The sequence below is a fragment of the Pinus tabuliformis genome, chromosome 5_2 (assembly GCF_031772625.1).
Source record: "Pinus tabuliformis cultivar Carrire ecotype Pingquan chromosome 5_2, CPIR1, whole genome shotgun sequence".
NCBI classification, from domain to species: domain Eukaryota; kingdom Viridiplantae; phylum Streptophyta; class Pinopsida; order Pinales; family Pinaceae; genus Pinus; species Pinus tabuliformis.
The window spans coordinates 850,485,082-850,507,495 of NC_142306.1; the positions used below are offsets into that span (position 1 = coordinate 850,485,082).

Genomic DNA, 22,414 nt, shown 5'->3' on the forward strand with positions numbered 1-22,414 from the left:
TTGTGGAGAAACCCTCCCGTGTTGGGGGTATTGGATAGTTATTTGGTGCATTAAATCTCCACTGGTTTCCCCTCTAACAGTATTGTAGAAGTCTCTCCCAGCCAATGACTTCTTACCTGTATATCCCTCCCTTTCTTTAGCCAGCTTGCATTTGAAAAAGTTCATGAAAACAACACCAATCTCAAAAATCGATCAATTCATTTAAACTTCCGATTCCACACTTGCTGGTCATGTAGACAATGGGATCGATCTGATGTCTCAACAAAGAACATGGGCTGTATTGTGAATCAGAACCTGATGAAAAACATCACTAGGAATTGTCTACACAAACGGTGGAAGCAAAAGAAAATACTACCAAATCTTTCACATAAAATGGAATTGATAGAAGCATTTTAAATAGGTCTTCCAAGAACAGATAGCAATGTTTAACAGAAGAGAAAATGTCTAGCCATAGTAAAATATTTGTGCTGTGATTAGATTCCATAAGTGGTCTAACAGGATGCCTTTGTCAGAGAGGAAGTGTGCTGATAACAAATTATTGACATCATATTTCTTCCAAAGCTCATTATACCACGATCTCTCCAGTCACAGTAACACACAAGAATCTGTCACAAATGGCTGGAACTCAAACTTTGATCAATCATGAGAAAATCTTGTTTACATCATGTCTCCAACAACAAATTAGGATGTTGTAGCGATCAGCTCCCATTACTCATCAACTTCAGCTCAATAGGCCTGCATTTTGATGGATCAAATGTATAAGCATTACATCTACAAGGTAACAATGAAACTCGTAAATTTTTAGGCCTTGGAAGTGCCTGAAATACAAGGGAATATTTAATGCCGATGCTAAATTCTATCAAGAATGTGGGCAATAATAGTTCTAAATAGTTCAACATTGAAGACACTGCTTTTTGAGAGAAGAAAATGACCAAAATGTGCTTTTTGGAAACACTGCAAGATAGCCCTTCAACAGTGGCAGTTTTTGAGGATAAAAATTCCAGATTTTGCTCTGAAAATAAAATTATTATATAGCACCTCAAATCTGCCAAAATGTTACAAGCTGACATTCTAGTCAAGTGGCCAGGATGACATTCCAATTTTATTTCAGCACTGTAATATGCAAAGAAGAAACTTTGTAGTTCTGGAAATCTAAGTTGAAATAATATATTTAAAATGTACTGTAAGTAGAGGTTTTACCTAATTTTAGAAACAAGAAACTCATTTAGCATCTCTAACAACGAGCTCTTAAGACATCACATCTAACATAATGGCAGGTGTAAACCCACCCGTGAATGAATTTGCCCAAGACATCTTACCATCAAGAACTCTATTTCACAATACATCACATTGATTAACTCAGAAATACTAGTACCACATAAAACGAATAGTAAAATCAATATTGAATAGCAGTAATAACAAAAATTGAGTGACCAACCTTACATGAGAACATGTTTGAACTTTCTTGCCAAAATCAGATCTTTCCTTATTCTCAGTTGGCTTTAATATTTGGAAGGAGCACATTAGACTTTCATCAACACTCATCATAGCCCCAGCATTATCAAATTCTCCACAGTAATTTGGAGCAGAAAATATGGTGACCAACTGCCTGTCTGCAAAAAACTCATATCCATCTTCTACCACCTGTAATTCAAGATTGCTATTCCATTAAATATATGATTTCTATCATATAAAACTGCAGAATGATGACAGATAGAAAACTAGATACAGCAAACCTGATGAGCACGACAGATAATATCCAGGTCATGCCTCATTAGAAATTCCGTTACTCTATCACATCCAAAGGTATATGATACTCCTCGATCATTCTCACCCCAACCTTCAATATCTTTATCTGGATCAGCCCAAAGAATATCACATAAAAGTCCATGATCTGGAACATCTGTAGGGCGTGGAATATTTCTGATGTCATCCAAGTCCTTTAAATCTGGAGAAAGGCCCCCATGCACACAAAAAATCTTTTCATCAATAATAGCAGCAATAGGCAAGCAGTTGAAACAATCTGTGAAAATCTTCCATAGTCGAACATTGAAGCGCCGTTTGCATTCATCATAAAAGCCATATATTCTATTGATTGAAGCACATTCATGATTTCCTCTTAAGAGGAAAAAATTTTCTGGGTATTTGATCTTGTAGGCCATAAGAAGGCATATTGTCTCTATACTCTGTCTTCCACGATCAACATAGTCACCAAGAAATAGATAATTTACTGTTGGTGGATAGCCACCATAATCAAACAGCCTTAGCAAGTCTGAATATTGACCATGGATGTCACCTGCTGACCAAGCAACTTATTAGATCATGCTGTAAACTCATCAAGGAGGAAAAAAAATCTAGAACCCACCAACAGATTTGGCATGCATGCAACAAAAGTAACACGACCAATATTAGTGGCTTGTAAGTTTAGCATATCTGGCATGCAATAGTTCCAAGAAATACCAACTTCAAACCGAAACAGAACTTGTCCAATGCTATCAGTTATATCAAGGAGTCTAGCCCAAGGATAAAAGCTTTGGCATTGGATCTGTAACAGCTCAGTTTTGATCCCTGGATTGGCAATGCATGTGTGTATATGATGAATGGCTGAGAGCCAAATGATGTAATATGTAACTATTGTGCATTGAAGGTTAAAAATAATATATATACCAGGTGCAGAGGGAGAACAACAAAACATGAGGGGTTATAATTTCACAAGAGAGGAACGAAATGGGGCTTAGGGGGCTCAAAAGAGAACCAAAAAGAAAAAATATAATTTATTCTAAGCCTAAAACACCTGCCTCATATTATCATAAGGCATATTAACCTCAGAGTAATGGGGGAAGTGAGATACATTTGCTTCATAGGAAGACAAGTGGCAAGTTGCAAGAATGAAAATATAATTCATGACTTTTGGCTGTTGTGGGAGAGTTGCCAATCATTCTTCCCAAAGATTGATTGAGGCTAGGTTGCCACTTGATGACCTGTAATAGAATGGGTACAGCGGTTATGAATACTTTGTGGGAATTACGTCCGTGTGAGTGAGGAATTATTGTCATTGAGAAAAATTGGTGACGCTGAGAATCCCAGAGTCCTCAGCAGAGATAGGTCTGTGTTGGTTACCGGGAAGCAAAGAATGTGAAAATTCCAATACCGAAATCCTATTGCAACAACTGGAAATTATTCTCCTAATTGTTATTTTAATTAACAATTTATTTACTGTTTCCTACGACAAACACTGAATAACTCGCACTGCAACTTACACAAATAAAACTGTGGAAGAATAAACACTGGCAAAAATGCTAGCACACACACATAAAATAACACAGTTATTTTTGGACAAATGTCCTCGAAAAAACCCAACTTGGGAAAACCGGTGCAATAGTGAGGTTTTTATTTTATTATGCAGCAGTGAAATCTGAGTACATCTATGGATGCCCAACTAGCAATCCAGACAACAAGAAAATCTGGCATAGATATTCCCTAAGCAACCCCGACACTCACGCTTCATGCACTCATGCTGCCTGCACTCTCTTTCCTACACTAGCACGTTCCTACACTCACGTTCCTACACTCTCGTGTTCCTGCACTTGCATTCCTACACTTGCGCATTCCTATACTAGGAATAACTCAGCCTCTTGCTATTGCCTCTCTGGATCTAGAAATCTTCCTCCGGATCAATGTCCCTGCCCCTCACTAACACTATAACCCTCTCTAGCTCGAACTCTACTGCTACTAGCTCGATCTAGACAAGGAACTGTTGTTCAAGTGTACTCTCCAAGTGCCCATCGACTTCTTCTTAAAGTCCTCTGTTGGGACGGCCAAGATTAAATCTTAGTCGATGACTAGGATTAACTTGAAGTCGATCTGTGTGAGTTTCTAGAACATTCACACCTTGACTTAATTAATTCTGATTAATTAACAATATTTCCTAAGTTTAGACTTAGGAAATATTAAAAAAACTAGTTAATAATCCAATTAAGTCATTTCTAGGTGAAATTTCCAGAAATGATTTCTGGGTTTTGGAGATCTCATGTATTCTAGCCTCTCCACAAAATTTCGTGGCTAGAACACATCCAATGCTACAAACACTAACACTCCCTCTTAGTGAGGAATGTGTTCTAGTGCTCTACTGCACATCCTATGACAGTACCCTGTCTCTGCATCATCCCTTGTCACGTTGCTGATGTCTGGCCATACTGCTCACCAACCACTGCACAACTCTCATGTACGCTACATCTATGTTGCTGCTGACCCTACTGAACTGCTGCCAACACTGCATCTACTCTGCAACTCCCTCTCACTTGTTGTTGCTGCAACTGCAACATCTGCAACTGAAAAACATCCTAAATACTGAATCATCTGTTATCAGTATGATGCTTCTGTCTCTAGAGTCTCTGACTGCTGCTAGCATCTGCGTTGTCACTGAGGAATATGCGTTGCTGCTGACTTTGCATTGTGTCTCCTGTTGATTTATGGTAGCATTGGATGTGCTCTAAGCTTCAAAATTTGCAAGGAGGCTAGGACACATGTATTCCTAAATACCTAGAAATCGTTTTGGGAAATTCAACCCAGAGACAGTTTTATTAAAATAATTAATTATTTTTAATGGATTCCTAAGTCTAAACTTAGGAAATTAAAATAATTGAAGGGATCAAGAGATCGATTTCTCAAGAGAGTAGCGCAAAGAAGTCGGAAAGATCATAGAGGAAATTCTTACAATGAGGGGCAGGGATAGTTTTCCCGAGGAAGTTTTCCTGATCCAGAGAGCGCAAGGTAGAGAGGGCATAGAATAGTCCAGAGAGGCAGCACAGTGCCACGCAAAGGTAGCACAAAGCTTCAAAGGGAGTCTATATTTCTGTTAGGGAACAATCAGGATTTAGTGTTGAAGCCAAGGTGTGAGCCCGAGAGGGCAGGGGGCCGAATTTTCCAGCTAGCAAAAATATCAAGAGGAGGTGCAACGCAGTCCCAACAACAGTGATGTAGTTACTGCATAGGTGTGACGCAGTACTGCGCAGAGGTTCATCTTCAGTGTAGATTAGTGCAAGATTTTCCAGTGATAACATCTCACTATCTTTTTGTCCAGTCAGATCTTTGTATAGGAATGCCAGTTTGGGCATCCGAAGAATTGTATTCAGAAACTACTACATAATAATACAAACCCTCAGTTGTTGCACCAGTTTTCCCGCATTGGGTTTTTCCAGGGACATTTGTCCAAAAACAACGGTGTCACTTGTGTGTGTGTTATTTCTTCTTGCTCATTTCTTGTTTTTTCATATAATTTAATTAGTGAAGGTTGCGGTCGTATTTACTTCGATATTTATAGTGTAACACAATAAATAACTTGCATGAATTAACAAGTAGGAGAAATAATATAAGTTTGCTGCAGTGGGGATTTGGGTATCCAAATTTTCACATGGTATCAGAGTGCATGTGAAGCAAGAGAGTAGACCAGAAGAGCCCAGTGTTGAAGAGGAGGGAGATCGAAGTGTTGCGTAGGCAGCAAATCGAATCCCCAGAGGGATTGCACAATCCAAGCCAGGAGGGCAAGATTCTCAAGGAAAATCTCTCTCTGAGTGAGTTGACACAGAGGTAAGATTTCCAGTTCGTGATTTGTCAGCGGCAGAGGAAGCAGTGCAATGGCAGATTCAGCGCTGAGCAATATTCAAGTGGGATGCAGTTTTCTGCAATAGTTGTTGGGGCAGAAAAACGTCAGAAGGAAGAAGACACTTTTCGAGGGAATTTCTTCCTCAGTGAATTTTGAGCCAAGGAATTATATTTCTCAGTTGCTGAGTGTTGATTCGGGATAGCATCGGGTGTGCTCTAGCCATGAAAATTGGTGGAGAGGCTAAAGCACATGAGATCTCCAAGACCAAGAAATGGTTTGGACAAATTGTACCCGGTTTGGGAGATATTAAAATAATTAATATTCTTAATGGAGTTCCTAAGTCTAAACTTAGGAAAAATAAAATATTAATGGGTATTAATATAAAACTGGGTTAGAAGGTTCCAAAAGTCATGGATCAAGCCAAATCTAATCTTAGCTATTGATTAGAGATGTAATCTCGGTCGTTGAAGGACCAACGAGAAAAGTATAAGAGGAGGTTTAAGGGTCAGTTGGAGAATAAACCAAAGTGATCAGTCATTCATTTTGCTAGCGCAGGGTTGCTAAGCAAAAGTGAATCAGTGATCAGCAGCAAAGGGCAGTGAGTACTGGGCAGAGAGGTAGAGACAGTGCCAAGAGATTAGTGCAGAAGCAGAGAGCCGGAGCAACAACCAGAGCAGGTCACACAGAGCCTAGTAGAGATAGCGCAGAGCCCAAAGGGATTGCGCCATCCACGTAGAAGCCAGAGGGAGTGATGCAGAGGGTCCCAGAGGCTACACAATGCCTCAAAGAGCTGACACAGAGGGTCCTGGGGCCGACGCAGTGCAGCACGAGGCTGACGCAAAGGCCAGAAGGGCCAGCGCTGAGCTTCAGAGTCGTCGGAGAGGGTTTCGTGGGATAGGTTTTCTAAATACCTGTTTCCGAATAGAGAGGTATTGCTACCATGTATTTATCTCTGTCGGGTGAGCCGGTTAGGCACCCAGTTGTACTCAAGGAAATACTGCATAATAATAAACCCTCATAATAGCTGCACCGGTTTTCCCACATTGGGTTTTTCCAAGGACATTTGTCCAAAAATAACCATGTCACTTGTGTGTTTGTTTTCTTTCAACTGATGATTTGTATATGTTGTGAGTGTATTGTGTTTATTTCGGTATTTAAATGTTTTAAATAACTTGTTCAGAATTACAAGTAGAAGAAATAAACCATCAGAATACAGATTATTTGTTGAAATTTGGTACCGGAGGACAGGTGGTTCCCTTAGGCTTTGATCTTTGGCCTAGGGAAAAGTGTCCAAAAGAATTTATTTTTTCTCCTAAAGTGACTTTGTAATTTTTTTTATAAAGTTAAATCTAATTTAAAAGTGACTTTAAGTGATAAAGTTACTAAGTCTAATTTTAAAATGACTTTTATAAAGTCAATGAAAAATTAGAAAAGAAAAGTGACTTTGAAAATAAATGACTAAGTGGGTCTTTATTAAAGTGAGGTGAATTAAAAAATAAAAAGTGAGATTTAAATGAGCATTTAATCTCAGCCTTAGATCTCAATCTATTTCAGCCATTGGATTTAGGGATCACCCAAAGTCACTTGGATCACCCAAAAGTCACTTGGGGTTAGATTAAAGGAGGAAAAGGTCATTCATTCTTTCATGAGCAGATTGGGAGAAGGAGAGCAAGAGAACAAGAGAGATTTCTGAGCAGGGAGGAGAAGTAGACAGCAGCTTGGCACACATTCCAAGGCAGCAGTTAAGCAGATTTGTACAGTTGGTTCAGCACACAGTGAAAAGCAGATTTTGGCACGATTTTCGAGTGGTTTGCACAAAAAATCGAGGAGCAGTTTGCTGATTTTTCTGCATGCAAAACGAGGTCCGTACAACAACATTTAATGCTGAAAGTGGGCACGAAAATCGAGGAGGCCGTACAATATTTATTGCTGTCATGTTTGCTGTAATTTCCAGTTTACTGTGAGGCATGGGAAAAGAGATAAGTTGTAAATTTGTTTGCTGATTTTTTTGCTGAATATTTCTCACTGTGAAAAAAACATTTTCAGAAATAAAGAAGAGCTCTCGAACTGGTTTTCCCCAAGAGTTGTAGGGGTTTTTCCAGGGTCACATTGACCAAAAATCTCAGTGTTTAAATGTGTTTTAATGGTTGTTTATTACTGTTGATTTTTATTTCTGCAATTTCCAGCATTCTGTAAAATTTCCAGAATTTGTGTTTTCAGCAAATTTATTTTTTCCAGCTTGTTAAATGTATGGTTATGGGAAAGGGCATTTATCTATATGGGAGAGATAAGGAGAAACTGAAAACCGGGGTGGGAAATGAGAAATTTCTACATGGTATCAGAGCTTGAGTGCTGAAAGGCAGTTTGGGATAGCAAAAGGAAAAATTACAGCTGCTGATTTTTCACTCAGAAAATTCCAGCAAGCTGATTTTTTCATAAACAACAGTTTTATCTTTACTACAGCAGTGCTATTTTCAGTTTTAGGACAGCAGGATGTCATTGGGATTGAGGGTGGAGGATAGGCTGGATGGGCATACAAATTACAACGTTTGGAAAGAGAGAATGCAGAGTATCTTTGAGGAGGCAGAAGTCTGGGATATCACGGTGCATACCACACAGAACCTTGTTGTTGTGCCTACTGATGCTACTCAGTTGACAGCTTATAATAAAAAGAACAACAAGGGTAAGAGGTTGATTCTAGACGGAATCAAAGACCATTGCATTCTTCATGTGAGAGGAAAGAGCAATGCCCATGAGATGTGGACAACATTGTCCAATCTCTACCAGAGTACCAATGAGAACAGGAAGATGGTCCTGAAGGAGAAGCTGAAGAACATTAAGATGGGTAATGATAGTGCAGCTGGATATCTCACAAAGACTACTAATGTGAGAGATGAGTTGGCAGTGATTGGAGAGGCCATTCCACCCACTGAGTTGGTGTGGGTTGCAGTGAATGGCCTCCCCCGTTCATGGTTGAACTTTGCTGATGGGGTTTGTGCACGTGAGACCCTTCCCACATGGGAGAGGTTTTGGGATGATTGCATTCAGACAGAGATCAGGAAAGGTCAGCTTGGGGCAGCCAAGCCAGTTGAGCAGGATGAGGATGTAGCACTAGTGGCAGGAGGCAAGAAAGGCAAAGGGAAGAAGCAGGCTTCCACAAGCAGTGGTGGGGGCAAAGGCAAAGGCAAAGGTAAACAAGGTAACACACAAAAGGACTATTCCAAGGTGAAGTGTTGGAATTGTCAAAAGATGAGACACTATGCAGTTGTGTGTCCGGAGAAGAATAAGAAGAAGGGGAAGAACTAGGACGTGGCAGCTTTAGCAGAGATTGAGGACTTTGCAGGTCGTTTTGACCGGGAGTTTGCGTTCACTACGTGTGAGTCCTCTAGTGCAGGATCACCTGCCACACAGGTTCAGAGGGAGCATGCTTTTCCCTCGATTAGCGGAGCATCTTCAGGATCTGGTATGTGGACAATGGGGCTTCACGTCACATGACAGGAGTCCGTGAGTACTTCTCAGAGCTTTCAGAGAGTGGCACTGATATAGAGGTAGTACTCGGTGATGACAGAGTTGTTAGAGCAGTCGGGGTGGGGACACTGACATTTCAGAGGGAGTCCAAACCTCCCTCGAAAGTGTCAGATGTTCTTTATGTGCCAGGGATGAGGAAGAACCTCATATATGTTTCAGCGTTGGAGGACAAAGGATATGAGGTACTGTTCAGGAGAGGACAAGTGTTGATGTATCCCAGGGGCACTCCAGCTGATTCAGCTAGAGTGATAGGTGTACGCCATGCAAAGGTGTACAAGTTTGCATTCCAGCCCCTTTTGGCATTGAGCAGTAGTACCGACAGCAGAGCTAGCAGTTCTGAGCTGTGTGAGATTTGGCACCGCAGGATAGGAAATATGTATCATGGAGCCTTGAGGACATTGCGGGAGATTACTACAGGTGTGCCAGATTTCAGTACTGATCACTTTGATACTTGCAGAGGTTGTGCGATGGGCAAGTTTGCCAAATCCCCTTTTCCCAGCAATGACAACAGAGCGACTGAGATACTTGATTTGATTCATTCCGATGTGAGCGGTCGGATGTCTCATGTTTCCTTGAGTGGATATGAGTACTATGTTTTATTCATTGATGATCACTCTAGGAGGACCTGGATTTATTTCTTGAAGACCACGAGTGAGGTCTTCAAGCGGTTTTAGGAGTTCAGAGCTCTTGTGGAGACACAGACAGGTCGAAAGATCAAGTCCCTGAGGTCGAACAATGGAGGAGAGTACACCCTTGGAGAGTTTGTTGACTATTGTGCGGAGGCAAGCATTAGGGGGGAGTTCACTGTTCCTTACAACCCCCAGCAGAACGGGGTTGCAGAGAGGAAGAACAGATCCATCATAGGGGCTGCCAAAGCCATGTTACATGATCAGGGGTTGTCATTGTTCTTGTGGGCAGAGGCCTGCAACACAGCTGTTTACTTGCAGAACAGGAGTCTGCATCGTGCCTTGGGGCACATGACTCCGGAGGAGGTTTTCTCTGGGAAGAAGCCTGATATTGGTCATCTTCATATCTTTGGATGCATTACATACTCCTATATACCCAAGGAGAAGAGGACCAAACTAGAGCCCATCGCAGAGAAGGGTATCTTTGTGGGCTACAGTGAGACCTCAAAGGCCTTTCAGATTTACATTCCTGCACAGAGGAGAGTTGTTGTCAGACGGGATGTGAAGTTCGAGGAGGACAGGGCCTTTAGGAGGTCATGGGAGTTAGAGTATCTGGATCAGCCAGACCCTCAGCAACAGTTGAGTCAGTCGCAGGGATCCAGTGGGCAGGGATCAGGAGGATCAGGAGGTACATCTATGAGGATGTCAAGTCCATCAGTGAGCAGTGGCTCACCGAGCCAGAGGGGTGGTGCTCCAGGCAGCATGCAGAGTAGTTCACAGAGCAATTCACTAGGGAGTCCACTGATGGACAGTTCACACGGTACCTCAGCTTCTACAGGTTCAGGTGCAGGCAGGAGGATAGCAGACAGACAGTCAGGAGTTCAGGCTACTGATGGTGATGAGGAGGAGGAGTTTCATTCTCCTATGGGAGAAGCATGCTCAGGGAAGAGAAAGCCCAAGTGGCTTCAGGACACCTTGAGAGATGCCACATCTGTTGCTGAGCCGAAGAGGCCGATCAGAGAGAGTAGACCACCTGAGAGGTTTTGTAGCTATATGGCGATGGTTACCAGCGTCCTTGACTCTGAGCCTTCTAGCTATGAGGAGGCAGCTAGCCAGCAGGTCTGGAGAGAGGCCATGCAGGAGGAGTATTCTTCTATCATGAAGAATGATGTTTGGGAGGTGGTGCCGAGGCCTGAGGGCAAATCCGTGGTTACTTCCAGATGGCTTTACAAGGTAAAGCATGCTGCAGATGGTAGCATTGAGAAATTCAAAGCGAGGTTTGTGGCTAGAGGGTTCTCCCAAGTAGAGGGAGTTGATTATGAGGAGACCTTCGCTCCCGTGGCTCGATATACTTCGATCCGCTCCATTATATCGATAGCAGCAGAGATGGGTTGGAAGATCCACCAGATGGATGTGAAGACCGCATTTCTCAATGGCTTCATACAGGAGGAGGTGTACATTGAGCAGCCACAGGGCTTTGAAGTGCATGGGAAGGAGTCCCATGTGTGCAGACTGAAGAAGGCACTTTATGGCCTGAAGCAAGCTCCCAGAGCTTGGTACTCCAGGATAGATACATACTTGCAGGGGATGGGTTTCACAAAGAGTGAGGCAAATCCGAACCTTTACTTTATTATGATAGGTGAGGAGTCTCTCATTCTGGTGCTGTATGTGGATGACTTGGTCATTACAGGTGCAGAGAGACTCATAGAGCACTGCAAGAGAGATCTTGCGACGGAGTTTGAGATGAAGGACATCGGCTTGATGCATTACTTTTTGGGTTTGGAGGTGTGGCAGGAGGAGGGGCATTTCTTCCTAGGGCAGGGGAAGTATATTGTGGACATCCTTAGCAGATTCCACATGGAGGATTGTAGACCCATGTCGACACCGATGATCACCAACTGGAAGAAGCTTCATGCTTCGGATTCCGAGTTGGTGGATCCCACATTGTACAGGCAGCTGATTGGTTCCTTGATGTATTTGGTCAACACTAGACCAGATATCTGTTTTGCAGTCAACACGATGAGTCAGTTTATGTGTGAGCCTAGGAAGGTTCAGTGGGTGGCTGCAAAACACATTTTGCGGTACATGCAGGGGACAGTGGATTATGGTCTGGACTACAGGCAGGGAGATGGAGTGAGATTGGCAGGATACACTGATTCTGATTGGGCAGTTTGTGCTTCTGATAGGAAGAGCACTTCAGGGTGCTGTTTTGGGTTGGGTTCAGCAGTAGTGTCATGGTTCAGCCGGAAGCAGCAGTCAATAGCACTGAGTTCAGCGGAAGCAGAGTATATGACAGCCAGTCTAGCTAGTTGTGAGGCCATCTGGCTTCGCAAGATGTTGTTTGGCTTATTTGGTCAGCCATTGAGACCTTCAGTGATTTACAGTGATAATCAGAGTTGCATTAAACTCACGGAGAATCCAGTATTTCATGACAGGTCAAAGCATATCGGGATCAGATATCATTTCATCAAAGACTATGTTCAGAAGGAAGTTGTGAAGCTTGAGTATATTTCCACTGATGAGAAGGTTGCAGATATTCTTACCAAAGCCTTACCACAGGGCAAGCATTTCTACTTCAGAGACAAGATGGGTGTGGTGAGGAACACCTTCCTTGGTAAGAGGGAGTGTTGAGATTTGGTACCGGAGGACAGGTGGTTCCCTTAGGCTTTGATCTTTGGCTTAGGGAAAAGTGTCCAAAAGAATTTAATTTTTCTCCTAAAGTGACTTTGTAATTTTTTTTATAAAGTTAAATCTAATTTAAAAGTGACTTTAAGTGATAAAGTTACTAAGTCTAATTTTAAAGTGACTTTTATAAAGTCAATGAAAAATTAGAAAAGAAACGTGACTTTGGAAATAAATGACTAAGTGGGTCTTTATTAAAGTGAGGTGAATTAAAAAATAAAAAGTGAGATTTAAATGAGCATTTAATCTCAACCTTCGATCTCAATCTATTTCAGCCATTGGATGTAGGGATCACCCAAAAGTCATTTGGGGTTAGATTAAAGGAGGAAAAGGTCATTCATTCTTTCATGAGCAGATTGGAAGAAGGAGAGCAAGAGAGATTTCTGAGCAGGGAGGAGAAGGAGACAGCAGCTTGGGACACATTCCAAGGCAGCAGTTAAGCAGATTTGTACAGTTGGTTCAGCACACAGTGAAAGGCAGATTTTGGCAAGATTTTTGAGGAGTGGTTTGCACAAAAAATCGAGGAGCAGTTTGCTGATTTTTTTTGCACGCAAAATGAAGTTCGTACAGTAGCATTTAATGTTGAAAGTGGGCACGAAAATCGAGGAGGCCGTACAACATTTATTGCTGTCCTGTTTGCTGTAATTTCCAGTCTGCTATGAGGCATGAGAAAAGAGATAAGTTGTAAATTTGCTTGCTGATTTTTTTGTTGAATATTTCTCACTGTGAAAAAGGCATTTTCAGAAATAAAGAAGAGCTCTCGAACTGGTTTTCCCCAAGAGTTGTAGGGGGTTTTTCCAGGGTCACATTGACCAAAAATCTCAGTGTTTAAATGTGTTTTAATGGTTGTTTATTACTGCTGATTTTTGTCTCTGCAATTTCCAGCATTCTGTAAAATTTCCAAAATTTGTGTTTTCAGCAAATTTATTTTTTCCAGCTTGTTAAATGTATGATTATGGGAAAGGGCATTTAACTATATGGAAGAAATAAGGAGAAACTGAAAACCGGGGTGGGAAATGAGAATTTTTTATTATTTTTCTAACGAATAGACTTAAAAAATTCAACATGGTATCAGAGCGTGGTTGCAGATCATAGGAAATCTGAAGGCATCAGTTGAGCAGAGCATTTGCAGCGGATTCAGCTGTCCCGAGTGACTGAGTTGATCCTCGTAGAAAGCGACAGAGGAAGGGTTGACGCAGAGGGACTGCGTCATCAGTCCGGGCCAGAGAGAGGCCAACGCAGAGGCTAAGGAGGGCAAAAAGAGGCTCACGCAGAGCCACGCAGAGACTAGGAGGGTTGACGTAGTGGCTGAGGGAGCTATTTTTGCCAGTGCCAAGATTGCGCAGAGCCTAGAGGCTCAGTCCTTCAGTTGCTGGGGCATAGGAAGCTGTGGGCAGTTTGCGAGAGCGAAGCTGGTGGGGTATTGTGGTCAAAACAGTACTTAACAGGGCAAAACCAAGGTAAAGGAGTTGTTGCCGAGGCGGATTTCTAGCCAAGGAATCTAGATCAGTGTTGCAATTGCACAGATGATTGGAGAGGGGCAACTTGACAATTGGCAGAAGGATTTCCAGGAGGGAAATCGGGACTTAGAGGGAGTATAGAAGGGAACTTCCAGATGGGAAGTAGAGAGACTCGGAGGATTCGAACCGAGAACTTCCAAATGGGAAGTAGAGAGACTTAGCAAGAGTCGAACTGAGAACTTCCAAGCGGGAAGTAGAGAGACTTGGAGGAGTCGACAGAAGAGCAGAGAGATGACCGTGAATGGGCTGAGGGATCAGGATAGGCTGGACGAAGCGTCCAACTTTGTGGTCTGGAAGGCCAAGATCCTGTCCATTCTAGATAGACATCGCATCAAGGGCTTCGCCTTGAGAGTAATGGCTATCCTAGTTGACCCGATAGCTAATGAAAGGTACGAGGAGGCAATGGCCAAGGCAAAATGCATCATCCTTGATGGGGTCAAGGATCATGTGGTCCAACATATTGCCGAGAAGGAAACGGCAAAGGAGATGTGGGACACCTTGAAGACATTGTACCAACATACTTCCGTGCAGAGGAAGATGTTACTTGAGAATCAGCTAAGGTCATACCAGATGCAGAAGGGAGATGACAATTGTGCCATGAGTGTTCAATTGTGCCATGAGTGTTCATGTGCCACTAGAGAAGAAGTGGGGAGACATCGAGCTGTAGTCAGAAGGACTACAGGCGATGAGGGGCAGGATATTTCGGTATTTAAATGTTTTAAATAACTTGTTTAGAACTTACAAGTAGAAGAAATAAACCAGCAGAATACAGATTAATTTTCTAACGAATAGACTTAGAAAATTCAACCACAGATTTCCAGTTCTTGATTTGTCAGTGGCAAAGGAAGCAGCGCAGCAGCAGATTCAGCGCTGAGAAATATTCAGGTGGGACGTAGTTTTCTGCAGCAGTTGTTGGGGCAGAAAAACGTCAGAAGAAGGAAGAAGACACTTTTTGAGGGAATTTCTTCCTCAGTGAATTCTGAGCCAAGGAATTATATTTCTCAGTTGCTGAGCAGTAGTAGCGAGGAGCAGATCTACTAACTCCAGCAAGGAGTGTGTAGGCCAGCCTAGTAGCTGCGCAGAGGAGAGAGGGAGCAGTTCGACTTTTGTTGGCAGAGATGGCAGCTAATGGGCTGAGAGATCAAGATCGATTGGACAGAGCATCCAACTATGTGATCTGGAAGGCTAGGATCTCCTGCCTTCTAGATGAGCATGATCTCAAAACCTATGTCGACAATGTGGTAGTTGTACCTGTCAATGCAGATCCGCTCAAGAAGTACAAGGCTAAGATGGTGAAGGCCAAGTGGTTGATCCTCGACGGAGTGAGGGATCACGTTATACGTCACATTGCTGGCAAAGGGACGGCGAAAGAAATGTGGGATGCCTCTGCTACATTGTATCAAGGATCTTCCGAGCAGAGGAAGATGTACTTGGAGGAGAAAAGGAGATCTGCGAGGATGCAGAAGGGGGAATGCATTGATTCGTTCCTATCGAAGCTTCAGGAAGTCCGAGATCAGTTGGCAGTTGTAGGGTCATCACCTTAGCCTACAGAGATGGTGAGGTTGGCCCTGAATTCAGTCTCAAAAGAATGGCAAGTATTTTTCTAGAGTATCTTGGGCAGAGAGAAATAACCGAATTGGGAAGTGATGTGGGTTTTTCTTCAACAGGAAGAGATGAATTAAACAAAATCTTTCGGTAGAAATCACATGAGAGAATTTTTTGGCCGACGCGTTTCGAACCAACAAGTGTGGTTCATCATCAGGACCAGATGAAGAGGCAGACCATGGCAAAGGCTTAAATAGAGAGCAATGTAGAGACATAATTTCAAAGAGTCTCTACATCATTTTAGAAAAGCCAGATTTGTCTTCAACTTGGAAACCCTTACACGAGACCATTCAAAGTGATGAACTTTAATAGCAGTGGCCCTTCCGTATAGGGTAGTAATTTCTGTATTCAAGCTTCTGTGATCCATAATGAATTAAACAAAGTCTTTCGATAGAAATCACATGAGAATTTTTTGGCCGACGCGTTTCAAACCAACAAGTGTGGTTCATCATCAGGACCAGATGAAGAGGCAAACCATGGCAAAGGCTTAAATAGAGAGCAATGTAGAGACATAATTTCAAAGAGTCTCTACATCGTTTTAGAAAAGCCAGATCTGTCTTCAACTTGGAAAACCTTACGCGAGACCGTTCAAAGTGATGAACTTTAATAGCAGTGCCCCTTCCGTATAGGATAGTAATTTCTATATTCAAGCTTTTGTGATCCATAATGAATTAAACAAAGTCTTTCGGTAGAAATCACATGAGAAAATTTTTTGGCCAACGCGTTTTGAACCAACAAGTGTGGTTCATCATCAGGACCAGATGAAGAGGCAGACCATGGCAAAGGCTTAAATAGAGAGCAATGTAGAGACATAATTTCAAAGAGTCTCTACATCGTTTTAGAAAAGCCAGATCTGTCTTCAACTTGGAAACCCTTACGCGAGACCGTTCAAAGTGATGAACTTTAATAGCAGTGGCCCTTCCGTATAGGGTAGTAATTTCTGTATTCAAGCTTCTGTGATCCATAATGAATTAAACAAAGTCTTTCAGTAGAAATCACATGAGAGAATTTGTTGGCCGACACGTTTCGAACCAACAAGTGTGGTTCAAAGAGATGAGGCGAGACTTAGTGAAGTGCAAACTTGATGGCAGCAACAGCGGTGGGGCGAAGCCGAAGGAGGAGGAGGTGAATGCAGCCCTTGCAACAAAGGGGCAGCTAGAGCAATGGAGGCAGAAAAAGGGCGTCTCGAAGATCAAATGTTTCCAGCGTGGTCAATTTGGTCACTACGCTACACAGTGTCCTCTCAAAAAGAAGGACAAGGACGAGAAACATGATCCGCACGCTGCAACCACAAAGATCGAGGAGTTTGCCATGATTTCCCAGATACCTCCAGGGGAGAGGTGGGGTGATCTAGTACTGTAGTTCGAAAGAACTACAAATGGGCAAGATCCTTGAGGAGTCCACCTCTTGGATCAAGACCTTGCTACGGGAGACCATAGTCAACAGCAACAGGATGGACCAATGTAAGGTGGTGCAGTCAAGTGCCAGAGTGACAGATGCAATGGCTAGTAGCAATCAAATATTGAGCAGCACAGAGCTAGTGTTGGCAGCAGTGCCATTGGCGCAGAGCACTCGCAGAGTCAGCAACTATGCAGAGACTTCAGTGACAGCGCAGAGGCTAGCAACGGTCAAAACTCAAATGATGGATGCATCATACTGAACATAGTTGGTTCAATATTTTGGATGTTTTTCCATTGCAGTTGTTGCAAAAGGCAGCAACAACAGTTCGAGTAGAGTTGTAGTACAGATGCAGTTGGCAACAACATGCAAAGTCAACAGAAACACAGATGCAGCATTCGCACAGTAGTTGGTGGGCAATGATGTTAGACATCAACAGCGCAGAGGGAGATGTTATAGAGTCAAGTTGATGCTTAAGTAGGTTGCATTACTAGAGCACATTCCTCGCTAAGAAGGACTGTTGATTTATGGTAGCATCGAATGTGCTCTAAGCCTCAAAATTTGTTGGGAGGCTAGGACACTTATTCCAGAATACCCAAAAATCGTTTTGGGAAATTTCGCCCAAAGACGGTTTCATTAAAATAATTAATTATTTTTAATGGATGCCTAAGTCTAAACTTAGGAAATTAAAATAATTAAAGAGTATTAATTAAAATGGACGTGAAACTTCTAGAAGAAGACGAGGATCAAGTCAAAATGATCTGAGCCATTGATTAGAACCTAATCAAGGTTGTTGATTACTCAACAAGAAGATTGTAAGAAGAGGCTTCATGGGCATTTGGAAAACACATTGAGTGGGATCAAGAGATCGATTCCTCAAGAGAGCAGCCAGAGAAATCATCGAGGAGATTCTTGCAGTGAGGGGCAAGGATAGTTTTCCGAAGGAAGTTTCCTTGATCCGGAGAGTGCAAGGCAAAGAGGGTAGAGAGTAATCCGGAGAGGCAGTGTAATGCCACGCAGAGGCAACGCAGAGCTTCAAAGGGAGTCTGTATTTCTGCTGGGGAACATTCGGGATTTAGTGCCAGAGTCGGGGTGTAAGACCGGGAAGGCAAAGGGCCGAAGTTTCCAGCTAGCAGAAAGATCAAGAGGAGGTGTAGCGCAGACGCTCATCTCCAATGCAGATTAGTGCCGGATTTTCCAACGATAGGGTGAGCTCGTGTCACTATCTTTTTGTCCAGTTAGATCTTTGTATAGGATTGCCAGTTTGGGCATCCGAAGAATTGTATTCATAAACTACTGCATAATAATAATACAAATCCTTAGTTGCTGCACAAGTTTTCCCGCATTGGGTTTTTCCGGGGACATTTTTCCAAAAACAACGGTGTCACTTGTGTGTGTTATTTCTTCTTGCTCATTTCGTGTTTCCTTAGTGAAGGCTACAGTCGTATTTACTTCAATATTTACAATGTAACACAGTAAATAACTTGCAAGAATTAACAAGTAGGGGAAGTAATATCAATTTGTTGCAGTGAGGATTTGGGTCTCCAAATTTTCAAACCACCTGCACTGCTGCCAACTCTGTACTTCGCTCCTCAACATCTGACTGCTACTAGACTCTGCATCTGTTACTCTGGCATATGACTACATCTACTGCAACTGATCCATCCTTCTACTGAATACTGTGGGCCCCTGTAGCAAGGTATTGATCCATGAGGTGGACTTCCTCAAGGATCCTGCTCATATGTAGCAATTTGGGGCTACAACTCCAAATCACCCCACCTCACTCCTAGGGGTATGTCAGTGATCATAGCGAAGTCTTCCTCCAGCCTAGAGGACAACCTATCGATCTTTGTTGATCCTGCTTCTCCTCCTTGTCCTTCTTCCTGAGAGGACATTGGGTACTGTAGTGACCAAGCTCACCAAATCCGAAGCACTTGACCTTCGACAGGTCCTTCTTCTTTCTCTTCTCCCCTTGTCCCTAACTGGGACCCTTCGATGTGAGGGCCACATTCTCCTCCTCCTTCACCTACTTTGATCCACTGTTATTGCCACTGATGGAGCTCTTCAATAGAGCTCATCTCAACTCCTCCTACTGAAAATCTGCCCACATCCTATCCCAACTTGGCAAGGTATCTCTGCCCAAAATACGTTGGAAAAATACATGCCACTTCTTGGTGACACATCTAGTGCCAATCGCACTAGCTCTGTGGGTTGAGGCGTTGCCCCAACGACTGACCACAGGTCTCAGACCTCCTGAATCCTAGTGAGGAAGGGTTTTATGCCTTCCCCCTTCTGCATCCTTATGCACCTCAGCTTCTCTTCTAATTGTTGAAGAATGTAATTAGGTTCGGTCTTCATAATTTGTACTTGAGTCTAAATGTAATATACTTGTCTAAATAAAAGCAAAAATAATTTTCATTATTATTAAATTGACTCGTTAAAGCATGAGTTTCATGCTTGGGTCAATTGTCATAGGTCAATCCTCCATTGTAAGCTTTAGGATTGAGTCAAAGTCTATATTGTCATGTTGAGATCCTCCTCCATTAAAGTCTACTTGTTGTCGGCCTCAAAATGAATCTCCATCAAGTCAGCGTCCATAAGGTGCATACGTCAGCCTATATAGATACAACTGATTGAATACTCATGTCGGCTCAATTATATTGGACAACCACTATATATACAAGCACAGGGCCTTCGCATTAACTTCACCACAAAGAAGTCTAGATAGGGATTTCAAAGTCATATGTTTCAGTGTCTTTACACCAATGTTCCACCAAAACTCCGATGCAGGGAGACGCAGGTGCGGGGAGACGCACAGGGGGTGTGGGGGGATGTGGGGGGACGTCGGGGTATCTATATATATATATATATATATATATAATTCAAGTTCATATTCATTGTTCAATAATGAAAGAATAAATATTAAATAGATAATTGATCCATCCTCATCATTCATTCTGATACATACATCATTCATATGACATACTCATTATTGAATTATTCATCCATACCATGAGATTCGATAAAAAAAATCAATAATGAAGTATTCAAATACATTGATCCATATCATTCATCATTCTACAATCTAAATTGAAAGCAAAACATACTAGTATATTACAATTTACTATATACTATATACTAGATACTGAAGTTTGAACACTAAATTTATATAACTCAAAGTTTCAAACTCAAGAATAGTTAAGAGTGAAGAGTCAAGTCATCAATATCTAGTGTCACAACTCAAAAGTTAAAACTGAAAAGTAAAAATGGATAATGAGCACTGAAAATAAAATCAACATCAAGGACTCAATTTCAATGATTGGTCCTCTACATCCATCTGTTGCATGAAGTCATTGGGACCATCAATGGGAATGTCGGTATCTGAGTCAGAGTCACTCTCTTGAGTAACCAATGGAACTCCAACCAGACCATGTTGCAGCTCATCTGGTCCATCCTCATCATGTTGCCAGTCCCTTCCGATACTCTAGCGTCTTCCTATGTTCAAGACGTAGAGAACTGTGCACTGCAACTAGCTTCTCTGCTCTCCTAGAGGAAAGCCTATTCCTCTTGATAGAGTGGATGAAGCTATATGTGGACGAATTCCTCTATGCTGCAGAGGAACTAGAAATCTGAGACAATAAGCGAATAGCAAGTTGTTGGATATCTACAGCATCATCCCCATGCATGGTCCACCAACCAATGGGGTCAGTCTCGCCTAAATCATTGCGATCTTCCCTTGCATCATGCTTGTTGAAGGGACCACTGAGACTTGCAAATTGCATCCACTGTCTCCTAATTGTTCTCTCTTCTTCTGAACTATACATCTTTGTAATGGTAGCTCAAAATCCCTTTTTGACCTCTGGATCTTCAATGGGAAGTGTTGACCACTACGTGTCAACAACCTATTGTTACACAATATTTTGTCACACCTCCTACACTTCCCTGTGTCATACCTTGGAGTGACAAAACCTTAACTATGCAGTGTACCCATCCTGATATGCAGTCTAGATCCTCGAAGAACTAATGAAAAATTTCCTTGAGAAAATGAGCTCAAAGCCCTAATTTCTGGGTCAACGCGACTGTGACACTGCCCTCTCATGTTGATGGCAGGTTGCACCATATGAACCTCGCACTGCCAGCACGGCTTTTGCCTAAATACTCGCGATGAATCCTAAAAGGCAAGTTTTCCAAAAGTGGAGGAGAAGCTTCGTGAACTAGAGGCTTCCAGAATGGCGAGCTGGATGATGTTTGTTGTGGATGTGGTTGAATTCTCCCAATATTACCCTTTGATCTTATCCCTATGAGCTTCCTCCTTGAGATAAGGGCCTTCCCCTATCTTTGGTGAGATCCTAACTCCCTCTCTTTGCCTATATATTCATCCCCCTCCATTCCCAAATGGTTGGTCTCTGATTATTTGCAATCTTATGCTGAGATAGTGCCTACATGCTATTCACTTTGGCTTGGAGAAGGAATGCTTGGAGAGCTTGAGCTTGGACTTGGAAATTCACTCAAGGAGGGCTACTAACATCAAGGCCTGAGTTGTATGCTTCCTCTTTTGTTTATTAATATATAAAACTGTTGGTTCACTTTCCATAAATGCTTGTGTCAATGCTTCATTTATCTTAATGCTCCTTGATCTGTTAAGTGGATTACATTTGATTATGCTTGTTGCACTTTTATGCTTTGTCGTGTCTTTGGCCTCTTATGCAAGTATTCAAACGTTATGAGCAGCAAGGACTGAGCCTATGGAGCAAGTGATCAAGATCTTCAACAAAGGAGTTCATTATAGCATCAGAGTGAGGTAGGTCTCCTTCCTCTCTTCTTATTTCGATTGTAAGCTAGGAAAGTGTCTTGTAGATTGTCTCATTTGTTGCTAGACATTATCAATGGGCTAGAGGGATCATCTCTGTCCGCAGAGAGGATTTACCTACTAAACACCCATAGTAGTACACTCCCTTTTTTCGCAAAAGGGTTAGCGTCTGATCGATGTGTCTGTGTCATCCAGCTATCATCATCAACCTAATCATCGTGTTATAATGTAAACCCATTATGCATGTATATAGTGTAAATAATCTAAGCAGAACCATGTCATGTATGTAACAAGCTAGGTAAACCTACCTTTCTAGTGATGATTTCCATTCTGGGAGGTTTTTTGTCTCACCAATCCATTCTCGGATGGTTGGCAAAGTTTTCCCCTTCAGTCTTACCCCAAAGCTGGAATGGCTTTTGTCACTAGGATCTTAAGCGAGTCCTAGTGTTCTAGATGAAGTCTGTGTAAAAGTGATTTGGGAATAATCCTAACTATTTGGTTAGGATATTTTATTACAAATTGTTTGGTCTGTTGGATTATATTTGTGTCACAAAAATGGATAATCTGTGAGGCTCTATTACAATAGGGTTTTCCCACTTATGATGTAAAAAATATGAAAATCATGATGTGAAGTGTCTTG

The 22,414-nt window shown here is 42.2% G+C and overlaps 1 protein-coding gene across 3 annotated transcripts in view; it reads right to left on the reverse strand.

Annotated features, from left to right (window-relative positions):
- Positions 1-424: 424 nt before the first annotated feature.
- Positions 425-22,414, reverse strand: part of LOC149161972 (serine/threonine-protein phosphatase PP1 isozyme 2-like) — an 83,643-nt gene continuing 61,653 nt past the window's right edge. Inside the window, exons 2-4 of one of the 3 annotated variants that reach the window (XM_089437096.1) lie at positions 1,737-1,948; positions 1,439-1,644; positions 425-735 (exon numbers count right to left, since the gene is read on the reverse strand). In XM_089437096.1, the coding sequence (XP_089293222.1) occupies positions 699-735; positions 1,439-1,644; positions 1,737-1,948 (455 nt within the window). In that variant the 3' untranslated portion in view covers positions 425-698. Of the gene's footprint in view, positions 736-1,438; positions 1,645-1,736; positions 2,297-22,414 lie in introns of all 3 variants that reach the window. The other 2 variants (XM_089437095.1, XM_089437094.1) reach the window with 2 other exon arrangements.